At 52.7% G+C, this 19543-nt stretch overlaps 1 protein-coding gene across 2 annotated transcripts in view; it reads left to right on the plus strand.

Moving 5' to 3' along the window:
• LOC122380828 (serine/arginine repetitive matrix protein 2-like) overlaps nt 1-19543 on the plus strand; it is a 32114-nt gene that overhangs the window by 2073 nt on the left and 10498 nt on the right. For both annotated transcript variants that reach the window (XM_043364325.1, XM_043364326.1), the window contains exons 2-13: nt 565-3798; nt 4174-4323; nt 4719-4927; nt 5427-5564; nt 7041-8876; nt 9112-9231; nt 10389-10514; nt 10884-11072; nt 11519-11720; nt 13376-13524; nt 15066-15191; nt 15633-15743. In XM_043364325.1, the coding sequence (XP_043220260.1) occupies nt 630-3798; nt 4174-4323; nt 4719-4927; nt 5427-5564; nt 7041-8876; nt 9112-9231; nt 10389-10514; nt 10884-11072; nt 11519-11720; nt 13376-13524; nt 15066-15191; nt 15633-15743 (6525 nt within the window). In that variant the 5' untranslated portion in view covers nt 565-629. The remainder of the gene's footprint in view (nt 1-564; nt 3799-4173; nt 4324-4718; nt 4928-5426; nt 5565-7040; nt 8877-9111; nt 9232-10388; nt 10515-10883; nt 11073-11518; nt 11721-13375; nt 13525-15065; nt 15192-15632; nt 15744-19543) is intronic.

The raw sequence follows: 19543 nt of genomic DNA on the forward strand, positions 1-19543 counted from the left end.
CCTCGATCCCACAGTGGTAAGAAGTAAGAACCCACTGTTGGATTACTTCACGGCGCTTGGCGATGTTCAGCAAGGTCTTCCATACCTCCGCACCGATGGGGTAGGTCGGGCGGCTCGCGAGCTGGAGCACGCGACGACTGGGGCTGGGGACGTCTCGTTCTGAGCCCTTTTCAGAGCCGCCCGCAGGTCGAATGTGCTGCTAAATTTACAAGCGTCCCGGAATATTTGGTGGCTGTCATTCGCCGAAAAAATAATGCGGCTGCCATGCACCGAAAAATTCAGCGGCTGCTATGCGCTAAATTCAGCGCATGTGAAGCTACGCCGGATGTCCGCCGAAATTTTCGGCGCAATCCCGCCACTACGCGGGACATATTCGACATAGCGTGTAGGTACCTATTTTTCCAGTCTGGATAAGTACCTAACGTACCTATCTAAGTGGATGACTCACAGGCACAGAGACATGTAATTAATGAAGTATGCATGCAGTAGCTCTTGTGTTTTTTACTGGGGTTCTCGACTGCTGCCGTCTAACAACTAACAGTACCTATTCTGTTTTTGTTTCAGAATGGTATAAATGCTGATGCTCTTGCGTGTGTGAAGTATCCAATGCATGGTTTCTTCATCCAGCAATGTCATCTGAAAATCAAGCTGCAGGTCAGCATTGGAGGCCTCTGCAGTCAACACAAAGTGGTGGCCCTTCATCTGCGCCCGGCAACTCCTTTGGATGGAATAACCAAATGAGAGGTGGCCGTGGACCTGGACCTGGCAGCTGGCAGCGTTTTGCAGGGCCTTCATATCAATTTCCGTTTCGTGGTCATGCTCGACGTGGTCCCGGCCCCGGGAGACCGCCAAAACGGAGACCGCCCCAGTTCTTCAGACCACCCCAAAGCATGTGGGCCCAGCAAATACCTTTTAGGCCGCCTTTCCCAGGGATTCAGTCACACATTGATTTTACTTCTGATTCCATGTGTGATGATTCAGGTTCATTTATGCCTGACAAGCCTCCCAACTGGCAACTGAGACCGCCACAGCCACCACAGAATCATCCACCTCATCAGTCACTGGATGCGCCGTTCTACCGGCGAGAAAAACAGGTGCCCACTACAAGCAACACCAACTCCAAGAAGAAGAAGAAGAAATTATCAACTCCACCAAAAAAAGCATCAAGTGCAATCTTAATCAGGGCCTCCGAACGTCAGAAAGCAAGACATCAGGCCGCTGTCAGGGTGCAAGCAGCACCAAAGGCGTCTCCAGGAAATTCCGCAAAGAAAAATGGGAAAACACCTGCCACCAAGAAGACAAAGAAGGCGCCTGTTAAGTCTGCAGAGCAAGTGGCAGAGGAGACCAGACTGAAGGCCATGAAGACTACTGCCAACAAGATCAAGACGCTGCTGAAGAAGCCCAAGCCGGCAGCGGCTGCAGCCGGCCCTTCCAGCGCCTGGCTGAACGCTCCCGAACAGGAGTCTGCCGCCGGCGCGTCCGGCCCACGATTGTCGCGAAACCTGCTCGGCGAGCTGGAGTTCTCATCGACTGACTGGCAGGCGATCGGATCGGGCGGCCTGGGCGCCAGGGGCGCGGCAGAAGAGGGTGAGGACAGAGAGACGGAAGACGATGATCAGGTGGAGATCATCGAACAGGAGGTGCGGGAGCCGGAGGTCATCTCCATCGCCGGCGAGGAAGAGAGCGATGAAGAAGAGGAGGATGATGGAAAGCAAGATGATGAAGTCGTTGACGAACTGGTTGACGCGGAACAGCCGCGAGAGGAATCTGGTTCAGCAGCGAGCTCAGACGATATTCCATCTGAAATTCAAACGAGGGATGGTCCTTGTGCTGACCAAGCAGAAGACGTGGACTCGTGTAAGGCCTCTGATGCTCTCTCCGCGCCTGGTGGCGATCCTTTGGTGATGCCTTTGGCGAGCGATGCGGGTGCGCTGTCCGCAGCGACGGCGGTGGACTGCGCTCCGAGGGCCTCATCCGACACCTGCGACGGCGCGGCTCAATCGTCAGCAGTCACCGTCAGTAATGAATTAGACGAGTTTGATGCGGCGGATGTCACCATGACGGGCCGGAGCGGCGGCCGGCGGCCGGCAGATCGGCTCAAACACACCAGCTCTGTACCGTCTCCGGCCGTTCCGGCTCTGGACGGAGGCGAGTCGGATAGCTCGGGGCCCGCCCCCTCGCCTCTGCGACTTCCTCGGTTAGAAGAGTCACCGACGCGTGCTCCCGAGGCGGATGTGCCCAGCGGCTCAGCGTCGGCCGCCCCTCGCACGGCTTCCCCACTGTCCAGGTCGTCGCCACGGCTGAGCATAAAGCGCAGACGATATCAGGGCTCTGTGAGGAGAGGCAGAGGTGGTGTCTTAGCGACACAGCGTGGAGGGGCATCGGCGCTGCTATCTGCTGCCGAGTGTGTAACGTCGGCAGAATTTCAGCCAGTGGTGAGGATCAAACGCGAGCCAGGGCTGGATGGTGACGCGATCTCCGGAGCGCGCGGTGCTCTCACGTCGTCCTCTGAGACCGCCACTCCGTCTCGCAACTCGCCAGCCGAGTCGAGGGCCGAGTCCCCCACTGTCGTGGGTGTTCTGTGGACGGAGCAGCCAGCCAGCGGAACGCGCACTCCGCCTCCACAGCCGGCCACCAGAGCACCCACCCCGCCTCCGCAGCCGCCTGTCCAGCCCTCGCCCGTTCGGCGGCCCAGAAAACCACGATCTAAACCGAAAGCTACCCCGCCCTCCAAGAAGACCACCCTTCCTGCCGCCCAACCGGCTCCCAAGGAGCCAGCGAGCAGGACCTCAGAGATGCCAGTCAGTCAGCCCATCGTGGTGGCTTCCGAACCTGATAAAGATGCCGTCGTTTTCATCTCTCCTAGCGCCGACATGTCGTCAGCAGCGACAGTATCATCACCGGCTCATGGCCGCAAACGGCGGGTTTCCGACACGCAGACCTCTCCGAACAGCCAGTGGCGTCTCCCGGTCCCCAGCAAGCGGGTGCGGTCCAACTCTGAATGCTCGGCGCTGGAGGAGCCAGTTTCCTCCCGTCCGCGGCCGGCGCCGACCTCGGGTGCGACCAGTACGCTGATCCGCCGACTAATGCGGATGGGGAAAGAGTCTCTGCGCACTGCGGTGGACGACCCGACCCTGTTACGCTCTCGTCACCTGATTTCCGAGCTGATGCGGACTCACCGCGGGCAGCAGGCGCGGCGGATGGAACAGGAACGGTTTGCTGTCGGTGGTAGCGGAGGCGGTGGATCGCCCGCCCGGAGAGATACGGAGGAAACTCTCCCGGCGGAGGTGCTGTCGGACATACAGAAAATCCTGGAGAAGGGCGCCCCCGGGGAGGACAGTGGGCCGTTACTCACGTCCAGTCCCGTGCCGACTGGCCTGCTGTCCGCCGAGCGGCTGGGTGTCGCCAAGCGAGCCACGGGACGGGAGCCAGTGTCGACCGCGACATCAACTCAGCCGAACCCTACCTTCACCGCTAGCTCAGTAGCTCCGCTGGGCGGCAGTGGACGGGGTCGGGTCGCTCAGTCCGTCGCGGCAGCGTTCGCACGTCGCGCCAGTGAGGCTCAGAAGGAGAAGGCGGCGACAGAAGGTCTGTCGAGACCTGATGAGTCACCTGTAAGGATACGCCCATCCACAGCGGCTGCGGCAGCGCCGGCGCGATCGAGCCCCGTGAGACAGTCGAGTCCTGATGTGGTGGCGGTCTGGGGAGGTTCTCGGACCAGAGCGGACTCTGATCCGGATATCGCGGAGGTGGTGACGGTATCCAGACCTTCCGCCACCAGCACGGCGACTACCAGCGGTGAGTCGAGCAGTTTCTTGCTTTCCCGTGTTCTGCTTTCGTTGTTTCGTGCATTGAGCCACTCATTTTTATGGGTAAACTTTGCTATAAAGTATGTGAAACAATATTTTAGTTGTTAAAGACGAGTTTTTTTTTTTCGTTGTTGCCGAGTCACCCGCTTCACCATGAAGCATGGTGACGTTTTCACTGTTCAAAGATGACAACTCTGAAGCCCTTGCTTGGTATGGCGCATCTTTATGCATTTAACCTCCACATCTACATCTTCTGTGTATGCTTCACTATCAGTCCATCACACACTACCCGTCACACAGCTCACCAGGCCATCCCTCCCACCACCACCACCACCACCAACCCACCCCTCTCCGTCTTCAACAGAGGACCGCAGTCGGTTCGCGGCGCTCAACGGCAGCGCGCGGTTCTCGTGTCTGGACGGCAGCTCGAGTCGGCCCGGCTCAGCAGTCAGTGCCAGCGTCCAGGGCCGAGCCCGATCCCCTCCCAGAGTGGTGGTCTCAGCGGCAGCGGCGGGTGAGTGGCATGATACAATGACACGGCACTTTGACACGGATAGTGACGTATGCTATAGTTGGCTAGCGATGCGCAGGTTTATTGGTGTGAACATGCCAAGGCAATCTTGTTTTAGGCTGGATGGTGGATAAGTAAGGGGTATCTGGTTACACAAAAAAAAAGAATGTGTGTCTTACTGATCTAGGTATGGTTGATCCGTTGCGAACTGCCTGAAATTCTGTTGGGCTTGGGAGATTCGAAAATTTTAGTAGGATTGTATGTACCTCACTTTCCACTGCGTTTTTCTTTTTAAATTGTGTTGCTCGCAGGGACACATTTGGATGCACAACGTGCAATGCATTTCCTACTTGCGCTGTGTCTTCAGTCTCACCTCCGATTCTGCCTGCTCCCACCAGGCGCACAGCGCGGCAAGGCTCCGCTGCCGGCCGCCGAGCCATTCTCCGGTCCTCCGCCGTCTCTGGAGCCGCGCAGTATTCGTCCGAACGTCGGCGGCGGGCGGCCCGCCGGAGGAGGCCGAAAGCCTTGGGAGTGTCGCTCGTGCTTCTCGCAGAGCTGGACCAATACGTGTCGCATCTTCAACCGGCATACCACCGTCATTGAGAAGGTAGATAACTTTACTCATGACCAGCTTTTCTACGTTAATGGCAGTTACACATAAATCTAGTATGCTTCACACCAGTATTAACTAACCCACTCTAAGGCAATTCCAGGTGATCGTTGCGGACCCGGAGGCTGAGCCAGTGACCAATGTTGGCTGTCGTATTCCACGACTCTTGTGCCATCTGACGCCCATCGTAGCGTGTGATTTCGAACTGACGGTATGGTTTGATGTTAAGTCAGTCGTGGATCTGTTTCAACAGGCTATTGTTGCAGCAGGATTATTTCAGCCGACGTCTGCATTTTTTGGCCCTCACAGAGCATGCTACTTCTGTCGCATTTGTTGTCCTAGGATGACATGTGATGTCTCAGTTATAGTACATGCAGGTGTTTTCAGACCCAACTGTTTTGTTATTTTGGTGCCCCAAAACAACAGGCCCAAGCTCAGCTGGCTTTCACACCCCCACCTCAGTCGTACCTCACCTCTACCTCACTGCCATTTTCAGGACGTGTACCGCCTGGCCGACGAGCTGTCGTCCCGTGAGCCGGCCTGGGATAACATGCTGCACCTGTCGCTGGTGGAGAACCAGCTGCTGGGGCAGGTGGAGGAGATGGAGGAGCAGATCCTCGCTCTGCAGACCGAGGTTAGTCGCTAGTCTTTCAGGACCTACGGCAAAAATAGTGGTCAGTAGGAACAGGCCATCGCCCGTGCTGGCGGAGGTCAGTCACTCTATGGCATGTCCGGACGTCTTTTTAGAACAGTCATCAGAAGGAACAGATGATCATTGTCCTGCAGACCGAGATCAGTCGCTCTGTGACCTGTCAGGACCTACTGCAAAGATAGTGGTCAGTAGGAGCAGATCATCGTCCTGCAGACGGAGGCTAGTCGCTCTCTGGTCTGTCAGTGTTAAGGATAGGGTTCGGTAGGGACAGATCATCGCCCTCCAGTCCGAGGTTAGTCGCTCTGTCGGGACCTCTGTACAGGATAGTCATGTCAGGTCAGTAGGGATAGATCGTGTCGCTCTATGGCCTGTCCGGACCTCTGTTTAGGTTAGTGGTCAGTAGGAGCAGATCATCGCCCTGCAGACCGAGGTCAGTCGCTTTATGGTATGTCCGGACCGCCGGCTGAAACAGAGTTGGGTGGGTGCGGCGCCATCCAAATTGTAATAGCCATGGATGGGGTGATGGCCGAATAGTTCTGAATGGGAATCTGGTCAGAACGCCTGACTGATGGAGGCATTGTCTATAACCGTCGGTAGGTGAATGGAGAATTGAGAAAAGTTATTTTCCCGAACTCTATAAAAAAAGTCCGTTGAGTCGAGTTTTTGCCCAATTTATCCGTTCGATGGGGCTACGTATCTCGATTGGCGAGTTTTGGGGGCTCCTGATGTAATTGTGCAGTGAATGCAAGCATCTAAAACACCGCAAGCATCTAAATGCTGACATATTTTTAATACGAGACGTTCACGAAGCAACATCACCCCCGATGCGTAGTGCAGACTGCTCATAACCGCATTCTCCGCACTCTAGACCCACCCCCTAATCCCTATTCCAGCTGATGTTATCCGCTAGGCCCTGTCTGACACATGTTACCGGGGCCCGTCTGCCTGCCTTTGTCGGAACAGGTGTGGAATATCGATCGCAATGTTCTGTCATCGACATTATATAAATGACTGTTCACTGGATTCTGAGAAAGATGACGGAGAAAGATTACCGTACTTTGCGTGTTCGGCTACCTTTACCCCTCTGTTGCAAAGGATATTCCTAGTTTTGGGTTACCTAAAATAAATGCAATCCTGCACAATGCACACCATTATGCAATGTTGAGCTCAATCGTGCCTTTATGTAATGTTATTCATCTGTAGCAGGTGTAATCGAATCCACTTAATCTTCGCTTGATGTAATATCATATTCATATTTCAATTATTAAAAGCTTTCACTTACGTAACTTGAAAGTGGATCAGTATGTAATAACGAATATAACGAATATTGTTTATATAAATGGCCATTTCTATCTAGCTATTTCGCTCACTGGTAATATTGCAATTATAACTGATTGCCCTGAATGATACCAGTCTTCACTGAGATGGGTTTTCACACTACCCCTCTCTGCCCCACAGATGCGACGTCTGCGCCAGATTGCCCGCCACATGCGCGACGTTCGCCTCAAATGTATGAGCTCCGGCCGTGACGTACAGCCGGGCCAGTTCGGCCTGCCTCCTGAGGTACAGCAACTGCTGCGGCGACTGGCCGAGCATGCCCCAGGCGCTGCCGAAGGACCGGCGGACGGCGGTCAGGGTGATGGGCCCGGCAGAGGGACGGGGGAGGGGGAAGGAGAGAGTAGAGAGGAGTTGGAGCGCAGACCAGAATCGGGCGACGCGGCGAGGACGACAGATGGTGGTCCTTGTGATCGTGTTGGAGGGGAGGATAGTTGTAATTCGGCTGGGAACGTCGCCTCTGCTGCAGCCGCCGCAGCTCCTACCGCGTCCTCCGCCACAGAAGTGCCACCGCTCCCCGGCGGTGTGCGCGTGAAACAGGAGCCGTCGGAGCCGGCTCCGTCGGATCCCTCCCCGGCGACTGCTCCCACCGAGACGGAGCCACCCTCCTCACCCCCTCGATCGTCCCCGCCGCCGTCTGTTCCACCGACTGCCGCCGTGAAACCGGACCCGGCGGCAGCCGGAGACGATGGTATGGAGGTAGATGAGGACGAGGTCAGTCTGGCACGCGCCATCGTTCGAGTGAGGAACGAATCCGAGCTGAACGAAATGGCTGCTGCGCTTCTCTCGGCTCCTCTTGATCAGGATGAGCCGGAGGATCCTCCGGTGAGTGAGAGACAGACTAGTCAGGAGAGTTACAACTGTCCACCACCGGCTAGCGCTGAAACTGGCGGGCCGGCGGCTATGTCCTACCTGGGACAAATTGACAGCAGCAGTGAGCTATACAAGTCGCTACTGGAGCTGGCGAAACATAACGGTAACACGGTGATGCTGCGAGTGACTCCAGAGGGGACAGCCGTGCCGGCGGGAGAGGGAGAGCGGAGGGAGGAGGAGGGAGAGAGGGATGGAGAAGAGCCGAGGATGAGCGTAGCAGAGATGGCGGCTGTGAAGATGGAGGTGGGAGAGTATGGGGTTGAGACGGCGGAGAGAGGAGAGACGACAGAAGAAAGAGAAACGAACGAGAGAGGAGAGACGTCTGGTGGTAGAGGGACGGAGAAGGATGGAGAGACGACGAAGAGGAGGAAGGGGAGGGAGAATACGACAGAGCGAAAAAATACGAGCAAGAGGAAAGATACTTCGAAGGGAAGAAAGACAACGAACGGCAGAGAGACGACAGATAGAAGAAAAACGGCAGATAATACGGGCATGATTGAAACAACTGACGAAGCTGTAAGAATTGGTGAAGTACAATCTGTTAGTGAGACTAGAGAGACAGAAAGGACTGAGAAAGCTAAAGGAGACCCATGGAAGGACTCTGATACGGTAGTAACATTCAGGGAGAATCAAGGACAAAATGAAGCAGGAAGTAAAAGGAAAAACGAAGATGAAAGCAATCAGACAACGGACAAGTGTCATGACAAAGAGGAATCTCACAAAGATGACACAAGCAATCCCAGCAGTTATCACATCCATAAGAGTAAAAAGAAGAAGAAGAAGCACAAAAAGCACCGACACGCTGAGGGTGATTCCTCCAGCAGCGCCCCATCGGGTGGTTCCACTCCCCACGACCGACGCAGGGCCGTCTCGGCGGAGAGCACGGCGGACGTGCGCCGTGCTCCGTCCTCTGGAGGGGATGACGGCAGGAGGGCGGTCTCTGAGTGTAGCGAGGGTGCTCCGCCGGGACACTGCGGCCAGAGGACGATCTCCCAGGAGGAGGGCGCAGAGCTGCCGCCTGAGGCGGACATTGTGGCCACACGCACCCGTCTGGATGATCTCGGAGTGCCCATTGTCAGCGTTCAGGTGAGGATTACCGTCTGAGGGCTACCGAGATTCATGCAAGTATTTTTTGATGGATTTGCCAAGATTCTGGCATAATATACAAACTAATTATGAAGCTGTTACTTATTGTTACTTATTGTATTTATGCAGTATGTACTTACTTATTGTATCCATGCAGCTGTATGACCATCTGGATACTATTCTCGATATATTTCCCTCACCATTACCCCGCTGACCCACTGTGCGCCTCTTGCAGCTGCACGGCTCCTACGTGTTCGTGCTGACTTCGGCGATGGTTCTGCACCGGTACACGCTGTCAGCCAGCTACGTGCGCAGCCTGTGTTCGACGCAGGTGGTCTGTGACACAATCTCGCTCGTAAGTGCCTTCCCTCCCCCTTCCCTATTGTTTTTTGTTGCTGGTTTGACGCAATGTAGGTATATGTATGTTATGTACAGTGGTCTAATGATATCTACAGAACCGCGTCACTGATTGAGCTCAAATTTGGTACCTATGTGACCTGCCTGATACAATGCATCAGGCACTATCACATTTCTCAAATAGGGGGTGCTACTGGTATGCTATTGGGATCCCAGCATAACGCTGCTTTGTAAATTATAAGAATATTATGTTTTACTACCTTCTTAGTAATGCATTGAGCTGAACATATATTCGCTCCAATTTGTGGGCCCGACTAGAATAGACGGCGCAGCTGGTGGCTTAGAGCAGAGCCTATTGTGGGCTGGCTGGGGCTGCGTTCGCACTAAAGACACCCTTTGTCCTCACGCTTTCCGCAGCTCGCGAGCCCCGAGCCGAGTTCCATCGATACTCCTGTAACTGCGGTGGGTATTACTGGCCTGTCCTCCGTATTCTAAAGCCATCACATTTGTGTCAGCGCTATCGCATAACGTTTGCAGCATCACATTGCAGCTTTGCCATGGTTCTTGATAGGCTATAGTATGAGAGCGCTGGCCTCAAAAAGACTGGGGCATGGGTTGGGAGAACATTATTGATGCTGTAGGCACAGGATATATAGGCTCATATAGTCTGTCGTAGACTGTATATTCCGTGCTGTTGGCTTAGAGGGAGTTTTGTGTATCTCAGGTAGCTTATGCTTTGACACCCGGATCTTATCCACAGGCTCAAATGACGTCTACGATTGGTGCTGATTTGCATGGATTAAACGATATTCTTTTTATTTTCGGATTTTGCATTGTGTGTTCTTTTCTAGGTAACAATGACGTGAAATTAAATCAAAGTGTCAAAGTCACGTTTTAGCAACATCCTCCAGAACATAGCCTTTTCTTTTCTTCCTACCTATCATACGCTAGTACCTGCATATCTTGCTTAATTCCGTATTAAACCACATATTATTATCCGTTTATTCAGTCGCTCACCACCACCTCACCAACCCACCATAATAATTGTCTGCAAGTGTGCTCGTAACATCGGGACAGGTACATGTCCCCTAGTTGGACAGTTTCGTCACCCTGCCCCTGCAGTACCCTCCCCCCCCCCCCCCCCTGTGCCCCCAGTGGTCGGCTCCGTCGTCGCTACCTCGCCCTCGGCCCACCTGTATGGCGGTTAAGAAGATCAGCAAGCACGTCTCGGTTTTAATCGGAGACGATACGGGCTCTCTCACCATCCTAGCGCAGGTTAAGGTATGTGCTATGTGCGTTAAGTGTTAGCGGTGTTGGTTGCTCATTATGTAGGAGTTCAGGCACTGCTTGCTATCTTGGAACTGGAAAGTTTGTGTGTGTGATTTGGGGGATGGGGTGGATGTGAGATATTTATCATTTAATTCCGGATGATTGATGAAACTTTGCCGGTGAGTTTTACGATGAATGCCAAAGTGGCGGCTAGACTGATGACCGTCTCATGGGTGAAATTATTGACGATCGTTCTACTGTACGACCAATAACACTTACGGCGGGAAGTCCACTAGGCTAAGAGCTCTGTATTATAGCCCCCTCGATGTGTGCGACCGTGCTGTAACTCCGAGCGCCGGGCCCCTCCCCCTCTCTCTTCAGCCGGACCCGCCGCTACCGCCGCCCGCTCTGCCCGGCTCGGAGAGCTCAGACGCCGCGGCGAATACGTCGACATTCGAGAGCCACTCGGTGCGGCGTGTACACGTGGGGAGTACCATTAGCTGCCTGTCGCACAAGGCCAACCGGCTCTATATCGGTGGAGACGCCTTCTTCGCTGTGGTCAATGCTGAGGTGAGAGGACTGAGAGGATGAGAGATCAGTGAGTCAGCGAGGAAATCATAAGGGGAAAGGGTGTGGCTTTTACTGTTAGGTTTGCTGTGTTACCCTGATAACCGTGACAAACGATAATCACAATGATAATTTTGTTAGAGGAAATAAGTTTGCGTAAAAGGTGCTGGCAGGAGGTACTGACGGGTGCACAACTGTGCACAATGTCGGGGAGATGAAACGTCCTGTCAACTGTTGTTTTGAAGGGAGTGAATGTGACCTGGGATGACCAAAAGGAATGTTATATTGCCGTTTTTATATTGTTCTTTACTCCGCTTTGATTTTCGAAACGTGGAAGCACAGACAGATTGACATATCTGCCTGCTGTGCCTTTTGTCGGACTGAGACCCGTACAATTACTACACAACCATCTTTCCAGCATTAACGCCCCCCCCCCCCTCCCCCTGCAGCGTCTGTTGGCGCTGAAGACCCTACCCGAGGAGGAGGGCCGGCCGCTGCCGCTGCGGTTCTGGCCGCCCGGCGACGTGCTGCTCAGCTGGCACCCCGTCCAGGGGGACGTGGGCTGTGTGAGACCGTTCCACCTGGAGGGCTCGTGCCGCGTGGCGCTCACCATCCGCGGCAGGTGCCTCCAGGTCCGGGACGGGCTGGACGGTGAGTGTGGGGGGGGGGGGGTAACAGGTGGGGTGAGGAGACAGGGTAACGGGTGGGATGGGCGGGGGGAGGGGTAGCTGAATTAGAAGCTGTTCCCCGTCAGGAAGGAGGAAGGGACAGCTGTGGACAGAAGGGACAGAAGGGACACTGCTTTAGTTTAAAATGGGAAGGATGCTAGATGAGGTAGAGAAATGGAGAATTAATGGGGTCGTGCAAATGTCGGTGTTGAGCGAGAAGAGGTAACTGATTACGGAGCGAGCGAAGCGAGCGGAGTCTTTCCTTAGATTAACGGAAATTTCTGAGTATGAGCGACCGGCCGGCCGTGGTCACGATTCTGCGACGCTTATATCTCAGCAACCACTTGACCGATTTACACGCGGTAATTTTTGTAGGATAGCTTCATTCCTTCTACCAAGTATTGGACTATTGCCGATGCATGTGGGTGACCCCTTATGCACGTGCCATGTGCAAAACGAAGAGGTGTCACTTTTGTAATTGTTGCAATATCTCGGTAACTACTTGGCCGATTGCGCTGAAAGTTGGCATGTAGGTAGGCACCCACTAGGCAATGCATATCCATGTGCCAGAATTGGGGTGCTGCTGCACGTGCGCACGTGCAGGGGTCGATTCCAGATCTCGAGAACGGCTGGACCGATGGCGCTCAAATTTGGCACATGGTTAGGGACCGGTTAGTAGGGTGCCGTGCAAAACTCAGTTGGGACCCATTTTGCACGTGCGCACGTGCAGGGTGCCGCTTCCAGATCTCGAGAACGGCTGGGCCGATTGTGCTCAAATTTGGCACATCGCTAGAGACCGGTTAGTAGGGTGCCGTGCACAAGTCAGCTGGAGGTACCCTCTCGAAATTTCGCACGTGCAAGGCTCACCCTCTCGCTCGCTCCGTTAGTCGCCCCAAAAGGCGTTATACTGGTAGGGAGTTGGTGAGGGAAAGGGTTAGAGGGATAGTAAGTCAGTGTTCGCTGCTCGACGGTGATCGTGGCTTGGGATGATGGTCATGACCGGGAGATGGTGAAGAGGGATATGAAGGAAAATGGAAGTGGAGAGCGGAAATGGAAAAGGTTCTCCGGAACTTAGTTGCTTTAAATATGATGAGCGGTGAAGAGTGTGGATTGATAAGTGGCTATTGGGAACCGAAAATCACGTGTGCTTGGTAAGCAGACCTGGCAATTGCTATATGCATCTTACTTAAATATTGAGCCTTATTTATATATTTATTTATATATTTATTTATTTATTTATTTATTTATTTATGCTATGTCAGCGTCTTTCAGGGAGGCTCGACTATTGTTGTTAACTGAAAATGTATTTGCATGACCTAACAGGCTTTCATCTTTGTGTTTTTGTCCCCAGCGATGAATACTAGCACTCGCGTGTGACCTTCCACTTTGCCGAGACGAGCCTCGGTTGCTAAGGAAATGCTATTATCGCCTTCTTTGTGGCTCCATCGTGCGGAATGAGCTTATTGCGTTGGATCGTCGGGTCACGTCCCGCGTCTGCTGCGCGCGGGACGTGTGACTCCTGACCCTCCCTAATCCCTAGTCTCTACGCTCGTCCAACGCCCACTGTGCCCCCTATCGTCCCCCCCCCCAACGCTCTCAGCTGCTCAGCTCATTTAACGCCCACAATCTGCCGGTCAGGCGAGCTCCTGTCGACGGTGGGGTCTCAGGTGGCCGACCAGGGCTGTCATCTGGCCGTGCGATGGGGCCACGCGCTGCACACCCTCCGGCCCGGGGCGCCGGCCGTCTCCACAAGACCCTCCTGCTGCCTCAGCGTTGTCGATCTCGAGGTGAGGAGGGGTGTGGCTGGTTTTGTGTGGTATGATAGGATGTGTGGGACTTATGGCTGAAACAGACTCTTTCCGCGTTCAGGAAATCGCAATGCGAGAGCCTATTCAAATACATTATAATTCCTCCCGTATCAATCGCATCCGGGAGGTGCGTACGATTGATGCGAGCGTGCTTCCATGTATTTGAATAGGCTCTCGCATGCGATTTCCTGACCGCGGAAAGAGTCTGTTTCAGGCATTAGGGATTTGAATTATCATTTTGCCTTGTTTTTGGCTTGTGGCGTGATTTTAACTGCCTACATCACACTCGTTTTCATTCGCATTAAAGCCATTCCTCTCCTGGCTGTATTATCGAGGTAGGATTTAGGTCGCGGCGGATAGCTTTGAGTCACAAATCCTATTATCTCATCCGCCAGGTCCGGACTGCCGTATTTATTTATCCCTACGAGTTCATTAAAGTCTGTGATTGTGTGCCGCGTCGGTTAGTAATCTCTCAGATCTGAATAGAACGCTTCAACAGCTATGATGGGAGCTTTGGGCTTTGCTAGTGGTCGATGCTATAAACTGACGTAAAGCCCCCTGCATTCTGCAAAACGGGTTCGCATAAAACAGTGGTTGAAGCGTTTCACTAAATGTCTCCTAGCATGTCCCAGGCCACCTAGGCATAGAAAATTGCGAATAAACCATTTCGGTAAGCCAACGTATCATATATTGAGACGTTCTCAGAAAGTAAAATGAGGAATGCTTCAGATTTTGGCTTCTGCCCAGTTCTCGCAGAAAACGTATTGACAATAATATGAACATTGAGCAATGATTGAACTCCTACAACTGGATCCGGCACCGCCTCGCCGAACTTCTCTTCAAAATATTTCCTAGCACACCAAACACGTTCGCAGCTCATACACAGATCCCAATCTGGTTTAATGCTGCTTTTTCCATGCCGTTGGCGCCGCGCCACCATCCGGTACGGGATTTACTGACTTCCTGGAAGGCCATTCACAGCTCCGTGCTATCGACGTGCCGCTATTTTGGCCGCTCATATCGCGCTCCGTCGGGGCCGCTTGTGTCGCGGCCTCCGTGACTTGTGTGGTCCTCTCGTCGCGGATCTATCCGCGAGGGATTGGACAATGACTGGAACCTCCCTGCCCCTCCCCGTCCCGCCCCGACCCGCACCGCTGCTCCCCCGCTCTGTCCCGCCCGCTCCGTGCCCGGCCGGCCTCACTCAGTGCTCTCAGTCATGGCTTCTGAGTTCTGACAGACAATAATGCAGACATTACCAAATTTTGCCGCCTCGTACTACAGCTAATGCACGAAGTCAACGTAAACTGAGAACCATTACACATGGACACTGTTTTTAATGTGTGCAATCCGCGTAAATTCTGGTAATGTATTTTATGTCTTATCATGTATTTTATGATTTTATCCATACTTGAACATGTTCTGCAGTGTGTCAATGAACTATCTGCATAGGAGTAACTTGTCTATCTATCTAGTTATCTATGTATCTATCTGTCTATCTACATATCTATCTATCGCGGCAGAAATGCGCGGCTGTGGACGCCGGCTACTGTCTGAAGCAGGCCATCACCGCCCTGGACGCCGACGGTGACCACCTGTACGTGGGACATCAGGACGGCTCACTGCGAGTAATGGTGTGCGCCGAAAAGGTGGGGACGGGGATGGGGGGTGAGGAGCAGAGGTGTGGGGAGGGATTGTTTTGGCGGGCTTTTCGCTCATCTCCTGGGTGATGAGCCGTGGGTGCCTCGATGGGTGGGCTTTTGGCTTAATATTTGCTCGGGAACCTATTGGTAATTTGCAGCGATTTTGCATTACTTATTACGCGGAAATATTGTCGGGCGGGCTTAGTTTGTCATGCAGGTATATTCGTAAACTAAATAATCAATGGCAAATGCAACTTGTTGTGCATCATTCAATTTATTATCAGCGATCTATGTATTTAGATCCGCTGAGCATTTGTGAATATTATGCAGTCTTTGGAACTCATGTGATATTATTTATTTGGATCTCATCTTTGTTTCAATAATAGATCTCACCCACCCCGCCGTGCAGCACTCAAACCCCTCTCCCCCCTGCCCGTGTACCCACAGACGGACGAGCCGCCGGGCGGCGAGTCCGGCCGGCTGCGATTGCGCTCGGTGCGGCAGCTGCGCGGCCAGGGCAGCTCTCCTCTGCAGACGGTGGCCGCGCGAGCCGACAAGGTGAGGGTCGGAGCCAGCGGCGCCCCAGAGCCGGGCTGACGGGCCTGTAACCTCCCCGCCGGCCGGCCGAGGCTGCGCCGTCCGTCGGGCCGCCCGCCCGCCGCAGGGACACACGGGGTGGTACCGAGAAACACAGACGTCGGCACGGGTACAGACGCAGTAACATTGACACAGGCCGACAGGCGGGTTCGGAAGATAATGACACAGAGGCAGCCAGACGCTGCACGAAGGCTTATAGAATACACACACTGGCAAACATTTGTGCGTAAATATACAAAAGATAGACGAATTATGAGCGCAGGTACATTAGTGCTCACCCTGAATACCCACAATATTGTGTGTCATCAGGCTACTAAATGCACCGGCCTATCCAAGTTATATATCATAATTCATTGTGGAAATGTAGAACGTCAAAATATGGCTTTAGAGTCAGTTCAGACTTGACATTTCCACTTTGCGAAATAACTACACTATGCTTCTTTTGAGCCATAACACCACCTGGTGCTTCAATCTTTCCATTGAGCTGCCTTCCTCGCTTTCCCCATACACGTGTCGCTTTCCTCATCTACGTTCTATCCCGAACATTGGAGCACTTTCGCGGGTCTTCGCCCTTACAAGTTCAACCTTCAGGGATCGGAATAGATCTGCGAGCGACAGACGAGCTAGATCCGAGCGAACGCACACAATTGTCACCGAAAACAGCGTCAGGCGCCTGTCATTTCCACTCGCGACGACCTATCGAATCGCCGCAGCCGTTGTCTGAAACCATTTCCTAGGATAGAACATCAATGAGCTGACATCGGCACACACTTTTCTGTTGGATACTCACTCATCGATGCTCTGCGTAGTTTTACTCAAGTTTTACTCCCCTCTGCGCTAGTCTGCATTGGTCTACATGGTCCTAAATCTCTACGTCATTTCTGAGCTCCACCTTCTATGCGTCATTCTTGAAATGGTCATACCATGCTGCGATAATTTGTCGCTTTACATTACTATGCCACTCAACACCACCTAAAGCTGCTCTCCACTATAATGCATCACACTACGTCATTCCACCTTTTTTTACGACACCACGCCGGCGGCGGGCAGGCTCGGCGGTCGGGCGGGCCGGGTCGGCCGGCGCACGAGGGGCTGGGCCATGGTACCGACTAGTGTCTGTTATCCGCATGTATGTATGTATGTATGTATGTATGTATGTATTGACACCAAAAGCCTTCCACATATGGCGTGGCGATTACGGCTTAGATCCGAGTATAATGGGTAACAATCATGCGGGCAGGGGGAAGAACACTCAGCACTAGACGACAGTCATCCATCGATGGGGGTCGCGACAATAATCATATGGTCTACATGGTCCTAAATCTCTACGTCATTTCTGAGCTCCACCTTCTATGCGTCATTCTTGAAATGGTCATACCATGCTGCGATAATTTGTCGCTTTACATTACTATGCCACTCAACACCACCTAAAGCTGCTCTCCACTATGCTGTGTGCTCGTCTGCCTTCCTTGCTTCCTCTATTTGGTGTTGGTAAAGAAGTGTTGCCACGACTTCGCTGCCACCTATCCTCTTCCAATGCCTGCCTGTGTTTCTTTTTCTCACATGCTTCCGCTTTTATTTATCGTACCCGTGTGGATATGTTGCCAGCTAGAAAGCGCACTTTTCCTGAGTGTCGGCGCTTATTTATTCATATACCATACCGCACGTAAGAGCGCTCACTGCCTTATGCATGATAGCTGACTGAAGTTACGTGTCATTTTTTATCCTGTTCTGCTCATTATATGACGGACGCTAACAGCCCGGGGCTACCTTTGCGTCAGTGAGGGATACGCATGGGTCATGTGAGATTCATAACACGGCGCTCATTAACGTGCTTTATATTACTTTACTTGTATTTATTACTTTAATTTCTTTTCATCAGCGTATTTGTTGGTGCTTACATGGATGGACTTTCCCCCTGCCATGCCCCAGAGTGCTCGCATTTTGTCTTGAATGACGCAATAGAGCCGATGGCGCGGTAATGCGCGGTTCATGTGGTGCAAATACGCCGGCCAGTGCGGTTATGTGGCCATGGTATGTGTGCCCCGCGGCGTCCGGCCTATGGACCGGTTTCTTTCGGCGTCCCCCGGGCCCTGCTGGCCGTGGCAGCTCTAAGGGACGCCCGGAGAGCTCGCCAATCCGGCCTGTCGCAGACAGTGGCGTCCGGGCCACCGCCGGCCGACCGACTGCGGTCGAGCGAGGGCTGCGCGGACTCTCAGAGACCCACGTGGGACTCTCAGAGAAACCGCCCAGCGTCACTGGCGACGCGCCGAGTGCCCTCACCTCTGACGTTGTTCAGACGCAGAAGCGACGGCGCCGACCTCTGCCCCCGCCCCGTCGCCGCGATGCGCTGAGAGTTGTGACGGCGATCAGCGCTGTGAGACCGCTCGTTTGTGAGAGTGGTGATCTGACTCCTGTGACGCCACAGTCGCGGCCAGACGCGGCGGATACATTAGTGGCAGACTGCGGACCTCTCCAGCGCGAGGTCCCCTGGGTCGGATGCCAGCCAGGGCCAGACGGCAGCGGCTCTGTGCGGACGCTCTGGCGCATGACGCAAAGCTTTGTGCATGCAGGGAATGTTTGTTTGTTTGTTTGTTTGTTTGTTTGGGAATGTTTTGATGCATGCTGCTGTTTATTTTGTGTGCAGGATTACGGTTGTTATTTGTTAATGTACGTACAATTGTTTAGTATATTCACTTGTTGCTCAAGTGATGCCCAGTAAAATATGTTTGGTGTTTACACTACTGGCTCGGTGATTAATTATCCATTAGACATGCTTTGATCAGGTCTCAGTTCCAACCTTCCCGAACTAATCGTTATATAACACTAAGGTCGAGCAAATATTGGCTGAGCGGCCGAGTCAATGTCGTTGATGTGAGCCTTTGACCCTTGTGCTCTCCGTGTTAGCTGCCCTGCGCCAGTGATCGATATTAGTGTTTGCTGCAGATAGTGGCTCTTTCGCCATTACCAGATTTATCACGAGTTTTGGTCTATAAATATATCAGACAGGGGAGGCTGAGCTAGCACCAATAACGTAGACTGTTTTGTGTTTCAGAAAGAATATTCAGAATTTCAGAATTTTTTATTCAAATAATGTAGGTATTTGATCAAGCCAACATTGATTACAACTCAGTTTTACGCTTCATTGCAATGCATGAACAATTTGGTATTAAACAATTTATTTCTTAAATTGTTTGGTATTAAAGGGACTATCCCACCTTCAAAAAAGTCCCGTTTAGGATTCGAAAATGTTACTCAAGGTATTGTGACGAATTCTGCAAGTTTTTACGCGTTTTCATACTCTACTTTTTGAGATATTGCTATTTTTATATTTCATCGTGACGTCATTTAGATCGGATCTGTGACGTAATGAAGGATTTACTTCATGCCAATGAGGGGGGAAATTTGGCAACAAATATATTTGCTTTCAAATATGACGCGGCTCATACAATAACAAAAGTGTCTCTGATTCGCCGATTTCAACTTATTCATAAAACAGGTCGAACGCGTGAAACGGCTGATGACGTCATCAAATGTCCGTTAACCCGCGCGGGGCTGGGGCGCCGCCAAACTTTCAGTACCTTTTCTTACATCAATTTGACACCTTCCCTGAAAATTTGAGCGAAATCCGTCGGAAAATTTTTGAGAAATTGACGTTTTAGTGACGTCATGTTCGCCATTTTCGCCTCAAAAACGGCAAAAGTTCAAACGCCGCTAATATCTTCATTTTTAAAGGAATCAAGACGTAACAAAAAAGGTTA

This window comes from Amphibalanus amphitrite, unplaced genomic scaffold, assembly GCF_019059575.1.
Source record: "Amphibalanus amphitrite isolate SeventyFive unplaced genomic scaffold, NRLGWU_Aamphi_draft 000107F_arrow, whole genome shotgun sequence".
Lineage (NCBI taxonomy): Eukaryota > Metazoa > Arthropoda > Thecostraca > Balanomorpha > Balanidae > Amphibalanus > Amphibalanus amphitrite.